Source organism: Engraulis encrasicolus, chromosome 13, assembly GCF_034702125.1.
Source record: "Engraulis encrasicolus isolate BLACKSEA-1 chromosome 13, IST_EnEncr_1.0, whole genome shotgun sequence".
NCBI lineage: Eukaryota > Metazoa > Chordata > Actinopteri > Clupeiformes > Engraulidae > Engraulis > Engraulis encrasicolus.
The window spans coordinates 29,182,761-29,203,210 of record NC_085869.1 but is presented as its reverse complement, the minus strand read 5'-3'; the positions used below and the strand labels follow the sequence as shown (position 1 = coordinate 29,203,210).

The window sequence follows — 20,450 nt, the reverse complement described above, 5'->3', positions numbered from 1 at the left end:
CCATTCCACCATTTGATGTGACAATGCAAGAAGGACTGACCAATAGCAATATTGTTATTGCTGTATGACTGCTGACAATGAATTAACTGGCGCACCAGAGAACCATACAGACAGGGCCAAATATAAACATACTGTGTCGTCACTCTTTCCCTTTAGTGCTATTAGAAGGCGCTATTTCTGTTAGCGGCGGAAAGAGAGAGAGAGAGAGAGAGTAGGAGGTTCTTCTAAATTGGCGGACGAGCCTGGAGAGGTTAATCAATACCATAAATTGCAGGGTGATGCAAAACGCTCTGACAGAAAATCAAGACAGACAGCCCAAGCTGCAGTGATGTCCCAGGAGTCTTTTTTTTTTTACAATCCTGTACACTATTTATTTCTTTATTTAAGACTACTGAATCTGTCTTTGAGAGAGATAAATAGATAAATAGAATCTGAACAGAATCTTCGGCCAGTCATTGCTCATATAGCTGCAGTGAGGTTTTTTATTCTTTAAATGGACTTGTCAGAGGTAAAGTGCTTGTCTCGTCTGCCGTGAAGACCATTTTCTCACATGCTCTACGGTTAACCTCAGGGGGGAAGCTACTCAAAGAATGTCTTCCAAATGTTAAGTCAGGCCATGCAGGAGCGATCAAGGATAGTTCGTGTAGGCTACTCAAGGAAGTGAAGATCACTGTCCTGCCATCTCTCATCTAACACTGCCTGGCTGTACAGTAGCTACGGCAGTCTGTTCTCTTGATGATGACTTGCTGGATTCATTCACATGCTTTATGCACTGTAGAAATGTCATACAGGACGAATGGTAACAGCAGTCTGTTGACAAATTGTGTAAGTTACTTAATAACCAATTGTGTTATGTAAGTAAATACTAGGTCAATATATTGTGAGGATGACCCAGAGAAAAAAATGACTTTTAACAACACTTATTTAGCACTCTTTGTTGATTGCAATACATAGAAGATTTAAGTTTTCATATTCTGTACACACAGAGAGTAGGTGAAACAGGGGTCTTGTCTTGTTTCTTTTTTAGTAGGCCTACGTATAGCTAATTGCTTACTTGATTATATCCTTGTAGAGTTTGTGTTGTTACATGTGGCTGTTTGTGTTTATTCACTTTACATTGTGTACATCAATGTGTGACAACTTCCGCATCGCCTAGAGGGAAGGAATTGCGGTCAACAACACTTTTGTTGGGAAAAGACAGATTTTGTAGTTTTGGGATGCACATTCAAAAACATTTGTTGCAGGTGCCAACAAGTCAGACAGTTGAAAAAGGTAGGTCTGCGTACTGCCGATCAGCTCCAAAAATAAACTTAATTATTTTTTTAAAGCAAGTTTCGATCACGCTGGATCTTCATCAGGCATATCAGAAGATCCAGCGTGATCGAAACGTTGCTTTTTAAAAAATAATAAAGTTTATTTTTGGAGCTGATCGGCAGTGTGCAGACCTACCTTTTTCAACAAGAAGACAGATTTTGCACACAGCTTAAATGTGACACTTCATCCCAAAGGAGTTTTAGGTGAAGCAACTTTAAAAAGAACAGTTTGATTAGGTAAATTAGTTGTGATTACGCAAAAGGTCATTATAATATTGTTAGGTTTCCATGATTCACCATACAAGGAATAATAACATAATGGAAAACTTAATAATATGAGGATGAATAAACATGATTAAAACAATCAACATCTCTAAGCAGAAGGTAAGCGTAATGAGCCTCAGAGATGCTAGGACACTGCAGGTCTTCATCAGCTGTCGCGGTGCGCTTCTCATCTGTAGTAATGAGCTCTTATTTAAAGCTAAAGCACGCTTTATTTATGGGCTTCAGCAGGCACCGCTGTTCTTCACAGGTTGGGGAGGAGGTTTTATAATAAGTTTTATAATGTGATGGTTGTGCTGGCAGAGAGGGTGTGGGTGGAGATGGGGAGGCGCGGGTGGTGGTGGTGGGTGGTGGTGGAGGAGGTGGTGCATATTCATTGGGTTAGAACTCTTTGAAAGGTCCTGCGAGAGGGAGTCTTTGAATAAAATCGAAACCCCAGGAGTTGAGCTCCCTCTCTTTGTCTATGCTCTGCCTCTCCCTCTCCCTCTCTCTGTCTCTCTCTCTCTCTCTCTCTCTCTCTCTCTCTCTCTCTCTCTCTCTCTCTCTCTCTCTCTCTCCATTCTCATCCCTTTGACCTGTTCACACATACGCATACATTCTTATGCATAGAAGCTTTCATTTGTGCAGGTGTGTGTACCACAAAGGGGAAAGGAGGGAGGGGGGCGCTTTACTGCACCACTTCAACTTAAAAACACACTTCCCTTTACAAGAAGCACAGAACTTGGTGGTAATGGGGCATAAGAGAGTCTAGATGATCACACAGATGGTGCTCTCATATGGAAAGGGTGTGGCTCTACTACTGAAGAGTTGGAATGCCCGAGGGTACAGTCACACTTAATAATCAGTGTTTTATGACCATAACAGAAATGTGTTGAACACCAGGGCAGCACTAAACCTTTGTTGGTTGGCAGAGGACATAAGTTAAAAAAAAATCTGAAAATATTACTGTATATAGATTTAAAAAAAAACAGCGGTGGGCAACCTGGAATGAGAAGCTTTCATTTTCCATACTGTAATACCTGGATTAACCTCTCCTTTTGGGCAACATCAGGGGCAACAAGATTTTTTGGGCAACAAGATGTGCAACCAGGTCTTATAAGTCACACTGGATTTTAACTTCTGAGTCAAGGTTGAAAATTAATTCCATGCTTGTATCATAATTTTTACGATTCTTGCCATATTGGCCGTGTGGCCGCTCTACTACAGCAGATAAAACATGGGTCACGGAGAACAGTGTAGAATGCAGCGGCAACATCTGCTTTCTGCTAATGGCCTTCTTTACAGCACATTTTTTTTAAGTACTAGGGCCAAGCTTCATTCTGTTCAACATCAGTTGTGCAGTCTCATAGCTCTTACAAAATGTGCTGTACATCAATGGACCACGAATAAAAGTTGAGAATTGAGCAATTGGTTGTCACTACATTGGACTACATTAACATTGCTTATCCGCAACTGAGCTTTTCTTTGTTTGTAGGCCTCTATCTTTTTTATTTCTTGAATGCAAAAAATATATATTTAGTATCAAATAACAAAACATTATTACAATCCTAACAACATCCCCCACTAACCCTGAAAAACAAATCACCAGTCATGTATACATCGGATAGTTCATGTATCTAGCAAACAGCCACACCAAAAACCAGACGAAAACAAGGAGTTGGAAAAAAATCATATCTCCCATTGGATGGAAATGTGTTTCAATTTTCATGGTGCTAGCACAATGCTTATTGGAAAACAGAATTGAATTTGTGTATTCTCTCACACACCTCTTGCCTGAGCACGTCTTTGTCCTGTGAGCCCAGCTGGAGCCAAAGCAGTTGCCGTGTGAGAGAAGATGTCTGGCCTTGGGGCTCGCCTCGGGGATAAGCCACCTGTCCTCTCCTGTCTTGTCCTCTCGTAACCTCTCGTTTCCCTCCACCTGCCCCTTTTCTTCTGCTGCTCTCTCTCTCCTCACTTGTGAGGAGCCGTGAGATGATGAAGGAAGGGGAGAGAAGAGATTACAGTGGAATAGACCTACTTATATATCTTCTCTCTTCTCTCCTCTCCTGTCCTGTCATGTCTTGTCATTTGGTGTCCAATCCGTTACTCGCTTGTTTTTCCCAAGAGGAGAACTATCTATTCTTCCTTTCACCTACTGTCATCCTCCCATCCTCCCTGTCTGCTGAGTCCTACAATTTTACTATTCTCTCCCTTCCTCCCTTCTCCTCAGCTCCATTCTTCTCTTCTCTTCTCTTCTCTTCTCTTCTCTTCTCTTCTCTTCTCTTCTCTTCTCTTCTCTTCTCTTCTCTTCTCTTCTCTTCTCTTCTCTTCTCTTCTCTTCTCTTCTCTTCTCTTGTCACATGCCATCTCCTCTCCTCTCCTCTCCTCTCCTCTCCTCTCCTCTCCTCTCCTCTCCTCTCCTCTGCTCTCCTCTCCTCTCCTCTCCTCTCCCCTCCCCTCCCCTCCTCTCCTCTCCTCTCCTCTCCTTTCCTTTCGTTTCCTCTCCTTTCGTTTCCTCTCCTTTCGTCTCATTTCGTCTCCTCTCCTCTCCTCTCCTTTCGTTTCGTTTCGTCTCCTCTCCTCTCTTCTCCTCTCCTCTCCTCTCCTCTCCTCTCCTCTCCTCTCCTCTCCTCTCCTCTCCTCTCCTCTCCTCTTCCTAACATACCACTTGTGCTGACACACCGCAAGAGAGTTTTAACACTCAGGAGACGTAGCCTATAGATATTCCCTAGGACTCACCTGCCTGGGCTGTGCAGCACAGTGCTGTGCTGTGCTATGCTGTGCTGCAGTAGACCATCCATAACCTGAGCTCTGTGTTTGATGGTGAGTGGGGAAGCTTTAGATGGAGACACAGTATCAGAGGCATCTCTGTAAAGCCCCAGCCAGGCCAGGCCAGGCCAGGCAAGGGCAGCAGCCCCAGACAATAGGGCACGCTCCATGTGCCGTGACTTATCAGCGGTGGGGCTCAGACAGATTCCATTGTAGGTGGGAGCCCCGGCTCTTAGGAGATGCATCTTTCTTTGCTAGAGGAGGATTGGGGGATTGGGGAGTGCCTGTGTGTGTGTGTGTGTGTGTGTGTGTGTGTGTGTGTGTGTGTGTGTGAGAGAGAGAGAGAGAGAGAGAGAGAGAGAGAGAGAGAGAGAGAGAGAGAGAGAGAGAGAGAGAGAGAGAGAGAGAGAGAGAGAGAGAGAGAGAGAGAGAGAGAGAGAGAGAGAGAGAGAGAGATGAGGGTTAGTGTTGTTGCCGGTAAGTCATCAGTTTTATGCAGCGTGTACTGAGAGGCAATGTGTGTCTGTTTCTGTCTCTCTCTTTCTGTCTCTCTCTCTCTCTCTCTCTCTCTCTCTCTCTCTCTCTCTCTCTCTCTCTCTCTCTCTCTCTCTCTCTCACACTCTCTCTCTCTCTCTCTTTCTGTCTCTCTCTCTCTCTCTCTCTCTCTCTCTCTCTCTCTCTCTCTCTCTCTCTCTCTCTCTCGCACTCTCTATCTCTCCGCAACCCGCACTTCATCTTATTTTTCTTTCCTCCTCCTCCTTCTCTCTCTCCCCCTCTCCCACCCCTGCAGGAGCTCTTTACGGCGGAGTGCAAGTTCAAAGAGTCGGTGTTTGAAAACTACTATGTCATCTACTCGTCCATGCTGTACCGGCAGCAGGAGTCGGGCCGCGCCTGGTTCCTGGGGCTCAACAAGGAGGGCCAGGCCATGAAGGGGAACCGCGTCAAGAAGACCAAACCAGCTGCTCACTTTCTACCCAAGCCATTAGAAGGTAAGCCAAGACCGGCGCCACGCACCAGTTACATGTGCATGTTACATGGAGATACACTAGAAACGAAAACACACCAACCTTATACTCTGTGCATGCAGTTGGTCTTTCTACCCAAGCCATTAGATGGTAAGCCAAGACCTGCGGTACCCACCAGTTACAGATACACTAGAAACAAAAACATACCAACACGTTTTTTTTTGCACTAATACAGCTGTTCACTTTCTACCCAGGCCATTAGAAGGTAAGCCAAGACCGGCGGTACGCACCAGTTACATGTCGATACACTAGAAACAAAACCATACAACTAACATTTAAAGTTAAATCCTTTACTATTACTTTTTTGTGCTTATTTCAGAAGGTAGTCCTACTGTTCAGGTTTTTTAATATTGTAATTCATCTAAGGATGGGGAAGGACTCAACCCTCTAGCCCAACAGACCTCTTACTAGTTAAGTTATACCAATTCCATTTGTGAAACATTTTGTCTCATTTACAGTAAAATTGTGGGTTGACTTAGGCATAGAGTAATGCACAAAATATTCAACCCACAAAATATGACATAGACACTCTGATTAAGCAGGAGATCAATCTGTATTGATTTTTAATGTCCAAAGACTACTATGATCTAATTATGTTTCAAGACTGACTTCTAAATAAAAATTGGCACTGATCGAAAAGAAAAGATTATATTAACATTATTCATCATGTTGCCTTGCTGGCAATACCAAACTGTGTTGACGCACACAGTAATACTATTATGAATCATATCATATTGCCCGATTACTGGCATTAAGCCAGAACATGGTCAGTATGCAGGGCCAGCGCTAGGCATAGGCAGACAAGGCAGTTGCCTAGGCCACCAAATGTCTTGGGGGCGCCAATTACGACTAAAAAGTCCCACAGAATTACATCAAGCAAAATAAAATATGAATCTTTACATTAACAATTATTAGTCATGGGAGCTCAACATAAAAAGTATATAGGTACTAGATCAGCAGCTGTGCTTCACCAGATGTATACACTATTTTACAGTTGTAAATTTCTAAATTTCTGATTGCTTTCCAAGGGCACCAAAGGGGCTAGAACCAGCCATGTCAGTATGTAGAGCTCCTGGTGATTACACCCAAGAAAATGAATGGATATACCATATATATACTTTGGTGACACTTTATTTTAATGTTCACGTGATAACTTCTTGTATATGCCTAATGTTTTGTATAAGTGGCTTATAAGACAAGTGTTATGCAAATCAATCATTTGTTACAGTAGCTGTGTATTCCCAAATTACTTGTTCATTGTTAAGAAGGCTCTTATTGTTCACATATTGTAATAAGGTCCTAGTAGGCCCTTGACACATCTTACAAGTCACTTATACAAACAATAATTAGGCATGCATCAGTGGCTAACATGTTAACCCTTTCCTGCAGCGTTACGTTGTTAATGGCATCATATGCGTACAACATTTTGTTTCTTTTATGGATTTCATTGGTGTTGAAATACATGACAACCATTAATATACTTTTATTATATCTGGGTATGTTAACATTGGCTCTCAACAAGCAACCGAAAGGTGCCGAAGGACAGCAGCTGGTGTGTTATCAAGTCTCAGAGCAGTGATTGGCCTCGCCTGGGCTGCAATTAAAGTAACAAGCAAGAGCTTAATCGCTAACGAGGTGCAGGTGAAGCTCGTTAAGAAGAGGCCCCACCCCTTTCTCCATTTAATATGTCAGTGTTATGAAGCAGATTATTTATGACACCTAATATGCGTCGTGTCTTGTGTTACGCCTTGTGTGCTTCTGTGTGTGTGGAGAGAGAGACTAGTACATGAAGTGTATGTGATTCATCATTGTGAGGATGTCATTTTCATGTACTCATCCCCTCCTCAAGTCCACTCTGCGGGTGTCATTACTGAGAGACAGTGTCCAATTTCCCAAAGTGTCCCACACGACACACACACGCACGCACGCACGCACACACAAACACACACACACACACACGCACGCACGCACACACACACACACACACACACACACACACACACACACACACACACACACACACACACACACACACACACACACACACACACACACACTTCCTCCCTGCCCCTAATCAGCTTCTGAAGAGCAGCCCCGTTCCACCTCAATCCTTCTTTATCTCCTTCCGCCCGCACAATTTGTAATGATCTGTGGCTTCATAATTTACAGTGGCAGGAGAGAGAGAGAGAGAGAGAGAGAGAGAGAGAGAGAGAGAGAGAGAGAGAGAGAGAGAGAGAGAGAGGAGGGTATGTTGTGAATATTGGACTAGCACACCTCTCTATCTGTGTATATGTGTGTGTGTTTTTGTGTGTGTGTGTGTGTGTGTGTGTGTGTGTGTGTGTGTGTGTGTGTGTGTGTGTGTGTGTGTGTGTGTGTGTGTGTGTGTGTGTGTGTGTGTGTGTGTGTGTGTGTGTGTGTGTGTGTGTGCGCGCGCGAGCACGCAAGCCCAAGCGCGCGTGTGTGTGCCCATGTACGGTATATGTGTTTGTTTGCTTATGTGCATACTGTGCGAGAACATATATGTGTGAGTGTCATTGTCTGTGTGCCTGTATCTATACATGGGTTCTAAATTTTGTTGATAACCTCACTGCACGAATCTAGCTGCTCATAACTCAACCTCTGATTGTTGGAAACCGCTGTCGGTCAAAAAAATAGCTCACGTGGTTGGCTGCCAGCAGGGGCGTAGCACCAAATTTGGGGCCCTAGGAACGACCTCTTCCATGGGCCCCCCTACACACACCCCAACCTACCCAACCCCCTCCCCCCGCGCGCGCACGCTACCTCCTGATATCGTCATCCTTCTTGCCTTCCTCAGAATACCCCTCTATGCTGTCCTCTCCTTCACTTGAATCATCCTCATCTTCAATCATATGACATAGGCTAATAGACATATTAAAAATATAAAATGTCTTAATCGTTCACATTACCAGTTATGAAAAGTAGGCTATCATATTCATAGGGATGACTTTTAATCACTTCATCACTATGGTGTGAGGGGGAGACACTGGTAGGCCTACATCTCTCTTCTCAATGCTTTTAGCCTACTATTTCGTGCACTATGGACACATGAGACATTGATATGTTGAACTGAACTTTCTTCAATGTGCATCGCTGAACAGAAACACACGCGCTCGCGCACACATTCGTTCACTTGCACTGCCCCGCACGCACGTAGGCCTATCAGTGTTTGGGAGATGAAGGAACAGAGATCCGCTGTGATTTAGCCTAGGCTACGGGCAGAAGCTGACTTCGAAATCTGGCGTAGCCCCTTAATGCGCGCCGTACCTCCAGTGGCACGCTGTAATAGTCATTGAAATGTACCTACCATAGCACTACAATACTATGACACAACACAGGCCCTTTAGTAATGCACCACGACTTGGTCATTACCCCTCTGGTAACAACAAATGTATAAAGCCGCGTCTTAAGGGGTTAAAACCTGCTGTAAAGCACAGTCAAGAACAAAAGAAGGTTATCGCTGTTTGGATTTGATGTCGTTATTCTCAATCTTTTAAAGTCAGGACACCCCGAAGTTATAGCCTATTTATTTCTTTGAAATCATTATTTATTAGGCTACTGCATATAATTTCAGAATTAAATTGGCCAGGAACTATTTCACAGTAGCCTACCTTGTAGTAATTTTCATGAGCACTCAATGCAGAGGAGGGCGGCTACTTTGCCTTTTCTTGTGCTATGCAAACCGCTTTGCGCAGATAGAATGGCGTCAGCAGCATTCAAAACGCAGACTGGTGCCCCGTCAAAATCTCGTCATTATTTTACCACACTTCAGCTATAACGGGCGTTGTCAGATGGTCAGAGACATGGCCAAGTAACCATGGCCAAGAGTGTTGAGACCGCAAAATAAAAGCAGAATGAAAGTTCAAGACTGACAGCTGTTTGCACCGCCACCTTGACATTGGCAACTGATGAACATGACGTCGATTAATATTCTTAACGTTACGAGGACAGAATCAATCTGCAAATTTGATGACAAGGGCGGGCAGCATTGCACCCGGTTGAGAAACTGCTCTTCTTCAAGATTAGGATATTAGCTAAAATAGGCTCACCTTCTCTCAAGTTCACACCATTTGCACCTGCTGCGACAGGGGGCATCTTCACGTCCGTGACATTTTCTGAAATTGAGTGGGATTCATTTTACAAATAGCTTTGCTATCATTTGGATATTTGAACCAACATCGACCCATGTTGGTCTTTTGGGACACTTATATCAAAGACAAATATGGGTTCTATCACAACATTGACAATGTATCACAATGATGAGATTTTTTTCATTTGACTTCGGCTATCACAGAAGGCCACACGGAATGGGAATGGGCCTAACCAGTTACTATTGTGTAGCTGCAATTTTGACATTTGGGCTCACCTTTCTTGCAAGAAATCAGCTGCAGTTGCTTTCCTTCATTTTGTTTCCCTTGTCTCTCTTGCCTTTCTATTCTTTTTGTGAAAGCCTGGTGTTTTAGACGTCTTTCATTGCTAACCGGCTGCTGCGTTTAATGCATAATATTGAAGTGAGTTGATTCCGCATATTGTAGCCTACAATCAAAAGTCCGCGAGCAGGCGGACTAAATCAATGCGTGATAATGGGGGTGTCCGATATAGAATATAGCCTATTTGCAGGCTAGTATATCCAATTCAACAGATGTATTTCCAGAGAACATTGGAATTACATAAATTGCCAACATGTATTGACATTATTTATAAAATAATGTTTTAAAAAAACGAAAGAAGAAAATTATTTTCCATTGGAGGGCCCCCGGTGGGCCCCCCTGGTGGTCTGGGCCCTAAGAATGAGTCAGGGTTTTCCCCCCCCTGTTCCACGCCGCTGGCTGCCAGTGTCTTGCCCCTCCTCAGAACATTGTGTTGATAAACACTGAGAACCTATGTATACATAGGTGCATGAGGGATTCCGTCTCTCTGTCTGTGTGTATAAACATGGCCAGAGAGGAGGCATAGTTTATGCAGGACCCTGTTGCCTACACCCAGAGGTGATTCTAGAGTAAGTTGAGGCCCCAAGCAAAAATGTAAAATAATGAACATTCGCAACAAATCGCCACTACTGTAGTTTCAAATCTTAAGTATTATTCACCATCCATGCTTGAGGGCCCCAAGCGGCTGCCTGCCTTGTCTGGTGACAAGATGCGCCTCTGCCTACATCCGCTGGCTGTCGCGAAGACGTGCCAGTGTTTTATGACAGAGCCGCAGCTGTGGGTATCGCTCAGCGTCAGGCTGGGCTGATTTGTGGATGTGGGTGTGTTATTTAAGGGGCGGACACAGGCAGACAGACGTGCCTCCTCTGGTCTTGGGATTGACATTGCCAAGATCAAGGATGGATGCAGGCAGAGGTGGCGCGGTGGGTCGTCACTTAACCATAACACAGATGGCGACAGTGTCACGTCTGGGAGCAGAAACAATGGGGATTTATGTGCATGGGTGTGTGTGTGTGTGTGTGTGTGTGTGTGTGTGTGTGTGTGTGTGTGTGTGTGTGTGTGTGTGTGTGTGTGTGTGTGTGTGTGTGTGTGTGTGTGTGTGTGTGTGTGTGTGTGTGTGCGTCTGTGCGTCTGTGCGTACGTGTGTGATTACATAATGGAGTCGATGGTTGTTTCTTTAGAAAGAATGCAATATGCTGTATATATATATATATATATATATATATATATATATATATATATACACACACACACACATACAGAGAGAGAGAGAGAGAGAGAGAGAGAGAGAGAGAGAGAGAGAGAGAGAGAGAGAGAGAGAGAGAGAGAGAGAGAGAGAGAGAGAGAGGGAGGTCCCTGGTGTATTCAGCAGTATTTGGCTGATGAGGCACTGACACTGCTGCAACCTCCCTCTCTGCTTTTCCCTGCTGAGAAGTCTCCAGTGAATCCCTCTGGCCGCTGTAGAAAATGCTCTCCATCAGATGACCCTCCACCTCTCCACATCACCTCGGCACACTAGCTCCGACTACATTAAGCCATAAACATCAGTATGAATAGATATAATATCACATTGAACACAGTCAGAAGTGCTTTTTCCATCCGATTCTGAGGCAAATGAAAAGTTAACACCCATCATGTTGTAGTGATGTAAGATTCATCCGCTTGGTTTTGCATCAATAGAACTATGTCCCAACTAACCATGTGGATGCCCTTTTCCCCCTGAGCCATTCTCTTCCATTAGATGCCAACCACGACTCTCAACACCATCTCCACAATTCAATTCATTTTAATGCTCAATGAATGTACTGTAGCAACAAGAAAACATTCATGTGAATAGATGAGAGCTCTAGAGTAAAAGTAGAAGTTAAGTAAAAGTAAAGCGCATTTGGTATAAGCTACAGTGTACTTACTGTTGGTAACAACTACGTAATGCCTGTATATTGTACTTAAATCGTTAATTTATTTCTGCTTCTACCTTATACAACTCTGGAATAGAGTAAACATTCAAAAAGAAAACCATCATGGCAGTTCACGACATTAGATAAGATGAACTATAAAGTCATTCATGTCAGTAGTAGCATTGTGAAGCTCTGATCTGAAAATAGCCTGAATGGCACAACGGTGCAGCGTGATAATTAACACTTCCTGCAGCTCCATTTTACACTTTAGAGAAAATGTGTAATGCTCAGTTCAATAGTATTTTTGAACACCGTAAACGCATACGTTCAGTGTTTTCCAGATCATTAAAATGTGATAATGACACATGTGTGTGTGTGTGTGTGTGTGTGTGTGTGTGTGTGTGTGTGTGTGTGTGTGTGTGTGTGTGTGTGTGTGTGTGTGTGTGTGTGTGTGTGTGTGTGTGTGTGTGTGTGTGTGTGTGTGTGTGTGTGTGTGTGTGTGTGTGTGTGTGCACAAGACTGGACAGAACAAAACAGCAAAGCTCCCCTGACTTCTGTCTCCATCTGTTACAGTGTGTGTATGTGTGTGTGTGTGTGTGTGTGTGTGTGTGTGTGTGTGTGTGTGTGTGTGTGTGTGTGTGTGTGTGTGTGTGTGTGTGTGTGTGTGTGTGTGTGTGTGTGTGTGTGTGTGTGTGTGTGTACTGTGATATACACTCTGTAGTACCACTACGTGTGGCATCTGTCTGTACATGCTGAGGTCATTGGAATAATGCAGAAAACGAAACTAACAGGGTTGATTTAAAGGGGATAAAACCAAACACACTAATTGTTAACTAACACTAACTGTTTTTTTTCGAATACTTAGCCAAATCAATATTGTTTCAGCTAAAAATGTTCAATTTAGCGTATGACATTTAATTCCAATTATTTAGTCCAGCAATGTATCCTCTTTAAAAACAAATTGATTTGATTCATTCTTTCCTGATAATGTCTTGAATTTGCTGTGGTGCTGCCGAACACTTGCAGGGAGAATACTAGTGTATTGTATTGCATATATTACTGCCTTTGCCATTTTTACTCATTGTATCATTTTTGTGTTTCTCAGTCTTTTCTTCCTTTGCATTTGCTATGAACTGGAACTCATCATATTATATCGCCTTTTTCATTCAACCTGTCTTTTTAGTCTTCCCTTTTCCCTTCGTTCCCCCCTGCTGCTATGTACAGAGGCATTGTACATGACATATGTTATTACTATTGCCATTTTTCTCTGATTCTGACATTTCTGTCTGTTTCTCTGCTCTCTCTCCACAGTTTCTATATACTGAAAACCATAGTTGCTTGACATATACAGTATTACTTCCATTGCCATTTTTACCCCATTCTGACATTTCATTGTCTCTCTCCTCTTCTCTTCTCTTCTCTTCTCTTCTCTTCTCTTCTCTTCTCTTCTCTTCTCTTCTGTCTCCACAGTTGCTATGTACAGAGAGCCATCGTTGCATGACATAGGGGAGACGGTTCAGAAGCCCCCAGCCGCCGCTGCCGGCGCTCCCCCCAGCAAAAGCACAACGGAGCCGGCCGTGATGAACGGAGGGAAGCCCGTCAGCAAGCCCACCACCACCACCACCACCACCAACCCAGCAGCAGGAGGGGCAGCCTCCTCCGCAGCCACAGGAGCAGCAGGGGCAGCAGCAGCCACCACCACCACCACGGCTGCTATGCCGGCCACCCCCACCCCTACCCCTGCCCCTGGCTCATGTTCCGCGCCTGGTCCCATACCCACAGCAGCCCCCACTACCACCTCCACCCCCATCACAGCTGCCTCCAGGCCTGCCACATAGCCCGGTCCCTCGCCCCCCCCGCGACAACGAACCCCATCCCTCCCCTCAGGAGATGCTCTTGAAGCCCGCTGGACTCAACGTGTGCCCTCTCCCTCTCACCTCACCTCCTTCTCCTCTGCCTTTCACTCTTGCGTTCATCCTTGAGGTCAGATCCAGGCATCGGCTCTTTCTCCTCTCTTCTTTCTTTCCTTCGTGCACACACTCTCTTCTTCCTGCTACTCTTCTTCCCTGTTTTCTCCCTCCTTTGCTACTTTTTCTACCCACTTCCCTCCCTTGCTCCCCACAGCCCCTTCCTCTAATGGCTCCGACATGTCCTCCTCACGCTGTGGCGGATTCTTCTAGAAGCACGCGGAAGAGAAATAACGCGGATGAGCACGCGCGGTTCGACGGACGGATGGATGGATGGATGGATAACTAGCGGGAAATTAAAAAAATAATAAATTAAACAAAAAAAAATCAAACTCTGACCATGGAATGCCCTACCAGATATGGAATGCCTTTTTAAGAAAAAAAATATTATAATAAACAAAAACTAAAAACATTTTTTTTGTGTTTGTGACTGTGACAATCCCATGAGAAACGGAGATGTTTTCTCACCTCCGGCCTTATGGTCCGCTTTGCCTGCAAACAGTCACACCAGAATATACAACCCCGCCCTTTTTGGAGAGCGGGAGGGGGAGGGAGAGGGAGGGGTCCCCGAGTGGCAGGGGGCGCCAGTTATCTAGATCTATTTTCTATACCACAGTGCACCAGCTAGGTCCTGGGCAGATGCTGTACAGAAATACAGTAGAGAGAGAGAGAGAGAGAGAGAGAGAGAGAGAGAGAGAGAGAGAGAGAGAGAGAGAGAGAGAGAGAGAGAGAGAGAGGGCAAGTGAGAATGAGAGAAAGTGAGTGAGGAAAGGGTTAAAAACAAAGAAAAAATGAAAATTGACTGACTGTCATCCTCTATTTTTTACGAGTCTGTCACGTCTCTTGTCTTTCTATCTCGACAACGTAGTCTCTCTCTCTCTCTCTTTCTTTCTCTGTTTGTTGACGTACTTCAGACAAAAATTTTGCAGGGGCTTTGTGTGGTTTTTCTAATACACAACTACACACATTCACACACACAATCACTCACATCCATACATTCATAAAGTAGATCATCCTTAAACACTGGAATAGTCCCAGGATTACAAACAGAAACACACACACACACACACACACGCACGCACGCACGCACGCACGCACGCACGCACACACACACACACACACACACACACACACACACACACACACACACACACACACACACACACACACACACACACACACACACACACACACACACACACACACATAGCGACTACAACTTGTATGATTACGATTACACCGCAGGTGGCTTGGTTCCAGGGACTCTTTCAGGAAGACTGGAGGCAAGGAGCAGACTTGTAGTCTCAGGCGAGGAGCCATTTTATGTCTTTTCTTTTGTCTGTTTCCTTTTCATTTTACGTTCTGTTTAGTTTTCTAACATCAGATAAGTTTTCACACACACATAAACGGAAAAAGGCATCCAGCTCAGAGCATCGAGAGTGGTGCGAACACCTAGCAACACTTATGTGCGTATGAATGAGGCAGAGGCCTGTGTAGTTGTGTTGTGAGTACATACATATCACTAAACCAGTCCCATTAACCGGGAACTTACGTATACAGATACCCAGCAAAACCAATAGCTTCTATATGTAGAAAGAAATTAACCTGAAGTCTATTTTTCTTTAAAATCTTGATTTTTTTTTGTTTTTGTTTTAGAGCATGGGCTCTAGGTGTATCTATGGGCCTTGTAGGCCTGTCTTTCATTCTGGCTGATCCTTAACATGCAGTCTGTTTAGAACTACGTAACATTTTTTGGAGTTGGGGTTGGTGGGGGAGGGGGGTTAGTGAGATGCCTCTGTCACTTGTGCCCAGAGTAGCCCGTCCACCATCGAGTCTTAACGTTACATCAACGTTAGGACGTTATAAGTCTAATGTTGTGTTGGCATTAAGTCGATAAAAGTCCAATTGACGTCAGGACATTATGGGTCTATCATTACACTGATGTTAAAAAGGGGGAAGAAGGGGCCAGAAACCAGCAGACTGGTTCATTCAAAAGAAAGTTGGCTTTCATCCTCCTCCCATATTTGTTGAGCAGAAGCATGGGCGAAAGGTTAAGTACTGGCTGATTCTCTTGTAGCAGCACTGCAAGAGGTGGCTTGTTATATACTATAATGTTTTCACTATATAAAAAAACTAATAAAAAATGGTTTTAAAAAAATCTATATAAGATTGAATATCAAAAAAAGAGTTATTTAAAAAATATATGAAACAAAAATGGATTTTTAACAAGCAGATATTACGAGATGTTACGAAAGTTTTTTTTCTTCTCAGCTCAGCATGCAGAGAGAGTCCAATACTACTCATATTGGCCCATCATGTGCCTGTGCGAAGCCTCGAAACCCAGCATGCAAAAACGTGTGCCCAGTCAAGTCGGGGGCTGGGTTACACCCAGACAGTGGCCGACTCTGGTTAATACAGGATCCGGGCCCCAAACTGGGGCCAGCTCGGCGCCGGATCCGTTTACTGAGTGAGCCGGTGTCTGGGGGTGGAGGTGCCTCATTGAAATCCTGAAACCCCCCCTAATGAGAACACAGACAGTAGCATCATCAATCATCATCATTAGACGTTAGCATTGCCGTTATCATTACTGCACAACATCATGGCAACAACCATAAAACCAGGACCACTCCATTCACATTTTTTTTCTTTTTGTTTCGTTTCTGTTCAGGGATGAAGGTAGCTAAGTGGTGGTATGGGGTTGGTGTTTAGAACCACAGTTGAGAAATTTACCAAAGTCTCTTATCTCTAGAGCCAGTGATTTTTTTTGGATTTCGGGTTAAGGACAGTAGTAAAGGTGACAACCACTAACACTCGCTCTATCCAACCATCTTTTCTATTTGTTTCCCACAAACCTGTTGTCTTCACTCATTATGACTGTTGTAGTTTACCCTGGCAGAAGGGTGAATTCTCTGCCCTTCTCTATACCAAATGCCGCAAGGTCTGATTGATGTCACTTAGTCATAGCGCCATGTTTTTTAGACCAAGAAAGGGTACCTATAGTTATTGAACTTGCATGCTCTTCCCTCGAGGACCAAAGTATGGGGAAATAACGATATAGAAACAAATATTAGTGGCGAGTTACATAGGTCAAGCATTGAATTTGGCATGTTCATGCAAGTTTCTATCATTACGACTTAACTACTATGAATCGGACTCATTGCACTCTTTCTGTTTTGGAGTCTCATTGTGTGCTCATTGATCTAAGCAGTTTATCAACTATCTTTTCTGACTCTGATCCACAGATTTAGTAGGAAGCCTGTCTTGCTTTGACAATTTCTCATAGTTTTAATGAGTAAGATTTAGAATGTTATTATGTAGAATGAGGCTATGCTGCTAAATTGCGAAAATATATTATTGAAAATTAATTTTGACAACCTATAATTTCTGGAATTTATTGGAATTAATGAGCTAGTTTCTTATTAGGGACTTGTTAAAGCACATTAGTTAGACTTTAAACATTTGACAGTACACAAGCTCCTTTTATGCTATGATAATAAGGCAGTTCTATACACAAAGAGAAAGAAAAAAACAACAAAAAACAAGCTTGATATTTTGATTCTATTTTGGGCTGACATCCCACTTCCACTTAGAAGGAAAACCAACAACTGTAACCATTTTGACAAGAACTCTAAATGCTGGGCTAATACCAGCCCTGCTTTACCAGACTACTGGTTTTTATGAAGGTTAAATTTATTTTTGTAAATGACTGGTGTGCAAATGTTTCATCCTTGTTGTTTTGTTCTGTTTTTTTTTTCCTTCTTTGAGTCGTTATATACCTCCTGTAGCTGAAGGTTTTGTCTGTTCTCCCCCATGTTGATCGTCTGTGTTTGTAGTCCTGTTCCAGATCTACCACTGAACAAGTTCTGCTATAGTTTCTGATGGATTTCTTTTCTTTTTTTTGTCATCCCTGCCTCTCTTACTGTATGCTGTTTGTTTTATCTCATAGCTCGAAAAAGTCTGTCGATCAGTAGATTTGTTTCGTTTATTTTCAGGCCTTCTGTTTCTCTGTTTTCATGAGTTGCATGGGAAGGGGCCAGCTTTCGAGAACTGCATGTGGTAGGCTATGTGTATCAAGAACTGTGGGTATGTACTGCTCATTTTACATACATATATGCAAAGAGTTTGTCTGCACTGTACAGATTGTGTTTGTTGTATAAACAGATACAACGTATTGAATAAAACATTTATATAAAGGTGTACTGTAATGTCAGTAACAAACTTAATGCAATATTGCGTGCAGTATATTATTGCACAAGCCATCGGATGAGGATTCAACAAGGGGTTACATTGGCTAATTACGTAACAGGAAGCATGAATAAGGCCAAAGTAAAACTTTCATTCAGAATCTTTTCACGTTCTATGCCCGTCCTGTTTGTAGTTATTGTTTGCAGGATTGAGAGAGAGAGAGAGAGAGAGAGAGAGAGAGAGAGAGAGAGAGAGAGAGAGAGAGACTTTTTGGCACTGCTGCTAAAAATCACAATGCAGTTAATCTAGCTATTTTCCTCAACTGATGTGAAGTGCATGCCATTCACTGACTGAAATACACACCCCATGTTGCATCCCAGATGTTCTTGCCATGAGGTCAAAGTGAGGCATCTGTATGGCTAGTGGCAGTAAGGAGTGGGGATGGAGATGGGGATGGGCAATACATGTCAAATTGTTTCAGTGACCACTCCTCAGGTCAGTTGGTTCTCATTGAATATTTTCTACTGATTAAGATTCACCGTCTGAATGATTAACACTGCATTGTTCACAAGTAAAATGGTTTGCTTGGGGTTCATTAAGTTTCTTTCATTTTTTACTGATTGTTTGTTTTGGTTTGTTGTCTTACGGCCATGCACCACATTTGATGGTTATTATTATTATTATATTATTATTATCAATATGATTATTATTATTATTATTCAAATTGGAAATGTAGAGTGAAAATAATAAAACCAGCTCAGATGTTGGCATTCCCCGCCTGTGGTTGCAGGGGAACAGGTCTGAGTGTAACCTTCAGGAAGCTTTTAGAACTTGCGCATCAGCTTGTTGGGACATCCACATGGAGAAACATGACCACTGCACATAAATGACAAACTCCGTAACCCTACAGAATAAAATGTGGTTTTTTTTTCTTTCATTGTTTTGATTTCTGTTCATGTATTTGCATCCTTTTATGTGTAGCTTTCTTTTTTGTTTCTTTTCTGTTCCAGACTATGTAAGCATTCCTATATAAACAGTTTCATACATATTAGTCGTATTGGAAAAAAAGCATATACAGGATTACAAAGTAATGTGTCTACAACGAAAAACTGCTCTCTGCACTCAGTTGTTTTTCTTGCATACAAAAACAAAACAAAAATCATAGTTTTAATAAAGATAATTTGTAACCAGTACAATGAATGCTGTTATAAAAGTGATATGCTGAAATCTGAATGAAGCATTATATCCCAGTCCTTTCGAGTGCTTTTTGGTCTCTCTCTGCTTCTACAACCAAACCACAAACACACCCTATCTTCTGACTTCAGTTGTTCCAGCAGCCGATCTCTGTCTTCAAGTGAAAACATAAAAAGAAAGGAAAAGACAAACATAAAACGTCTTTTTTATATATTTTCTTTTTAAAAAGTGTCCCGTGGTGGTGCTGCTTTGGCTAGTATTCCTCCCCAACCCAGATCTCGCAAGCATTTCCAGTCCAGCCATCCCAACAGTCGCAGCTCCCGCAGTTGCACACACCATTTCCTGTGGAGAAAAGAAGAGGAGCAGAGGAGGAAGAGGCGGGAAGGAGAAGAAATGAGGATACTGTGAATACAGCTGAAGTTGAACTGCAATACAGAGAAACACATACATAAATACACATGTACAGTACTCTCTCTCTCTCTCTCTCTCTCTCTCTCTCCTCCACACACACACACACACACACACACACACACACACACACACACACACACACACACACACACACACACACACACACACACACACACACACACACACACACACACACACACACACACACACACACACACAGGGTACCATGTCTATATTTGGCCTATGATCCCCAAATAGTAAGAAACGCTGCTGCCCTCTGCAATGGCTGTATCCTCCTGGCTACAGTTAACACTAGAAGGTATGGTAATTACACGGAAAACCTCTTTTCAATTAGGTTTGCATTGCAGCAACCTGTTCCGTTCAGACCACTACTTACTGTTTCTGTTGCGTAGCTTCATATAGATTTACTTTTTTCTTTCGAACAGCAACCACAAAATCCAAACCATGTAGTAGTATAGTGTTTACAGTAAAATGGTATGACAGAGCGTAATAAAGTCTCCAGGCAAAAAGCAGGTGGAAAAAAACAAGGACAAAAGACCAAAGGCGTATTCAGAAGCAAAATGGTTTCTGACCAAGTGACAGACCCATCAACAGGTTTTCGTAGTCCCTGCACGCTTCAAGAAACATTGAAAGCATACAACGCTATCTCCCCCAAGTCTCTCAAAAAATATAAAGATAGACCAACAAGATTTTGCCACTTAAGTGTGTGTGTGTGTGTGTGTGTGTGTGTGTGTGTGTGTGTGTGTGTGTGTGTGTGTGTGTGTGTGTGTGTGTGTGTGTGTGTGTGTGTGTGTGTGTGTGTGTGTGTGTGTCAGCTAGCCCCGCCATGTGAATAAAGTACGACAACTATTATATCACATGATATCCAGGCATTCCACACACACACACACACACACACACACACACACACACACACACACACACACACACACACACACACACACACACACACACACAC

The 20,450-nt window shown here is 43.1% G+C and overlaps 2 protein-coding genes across 3 annotated transcripts in view; one reads left to right on the top strand and one right to left on the bottom strand.

Moving 5' to 3' along the window:
- Nucleotides 1-13,552, top strand: part of fgf14 (fibroblast growth factor 14) — a 92,311-nt gene extending 78,759 nt beyond the window's left edge. Inside the window, exons 4-5 of the mRNA XM_063212881.1 lie at nucleotides 5,134-5,332; nucleotides 13,185-13,552. Coding sequence (XP_063068951.1) covers nucleotides 5,134-5,332; nucleotides 13,185-13,552 — 567 coding nt within the window. The remainder of the gene's footprint in view (nucleotides 1-5,133; nucleotides 5,333-13,184) is intronic.
- Nucleotides 13,553-15,678: 2,126 nt separating this feature from the next.
- itgbl1 (integrin, beta-like 1) overlaps nucleotides 15,679-20,450 on the bottom strand; it is a 114,891-nt gene continuing 110,119 nt past the window's right edge. Inside the window, exon 11 of one of the 2 annotated variants that reach the window (XM_063213612.1) lies at nucleotides 15,679-19,402. In XM_063213612.1, the coding sequence (XP_063069682.1) occupies nucleotides 19,314-19,402 (89 nt within the window). In that variant the 3' untranslated portion in view covers nucleotides 15,679-19,313. The remainder of the gene's footprint in view (nucleotides 19,403-20,450) is intronic. The other variant, XM_063213613.1, reaches the window with a different exon arrangement.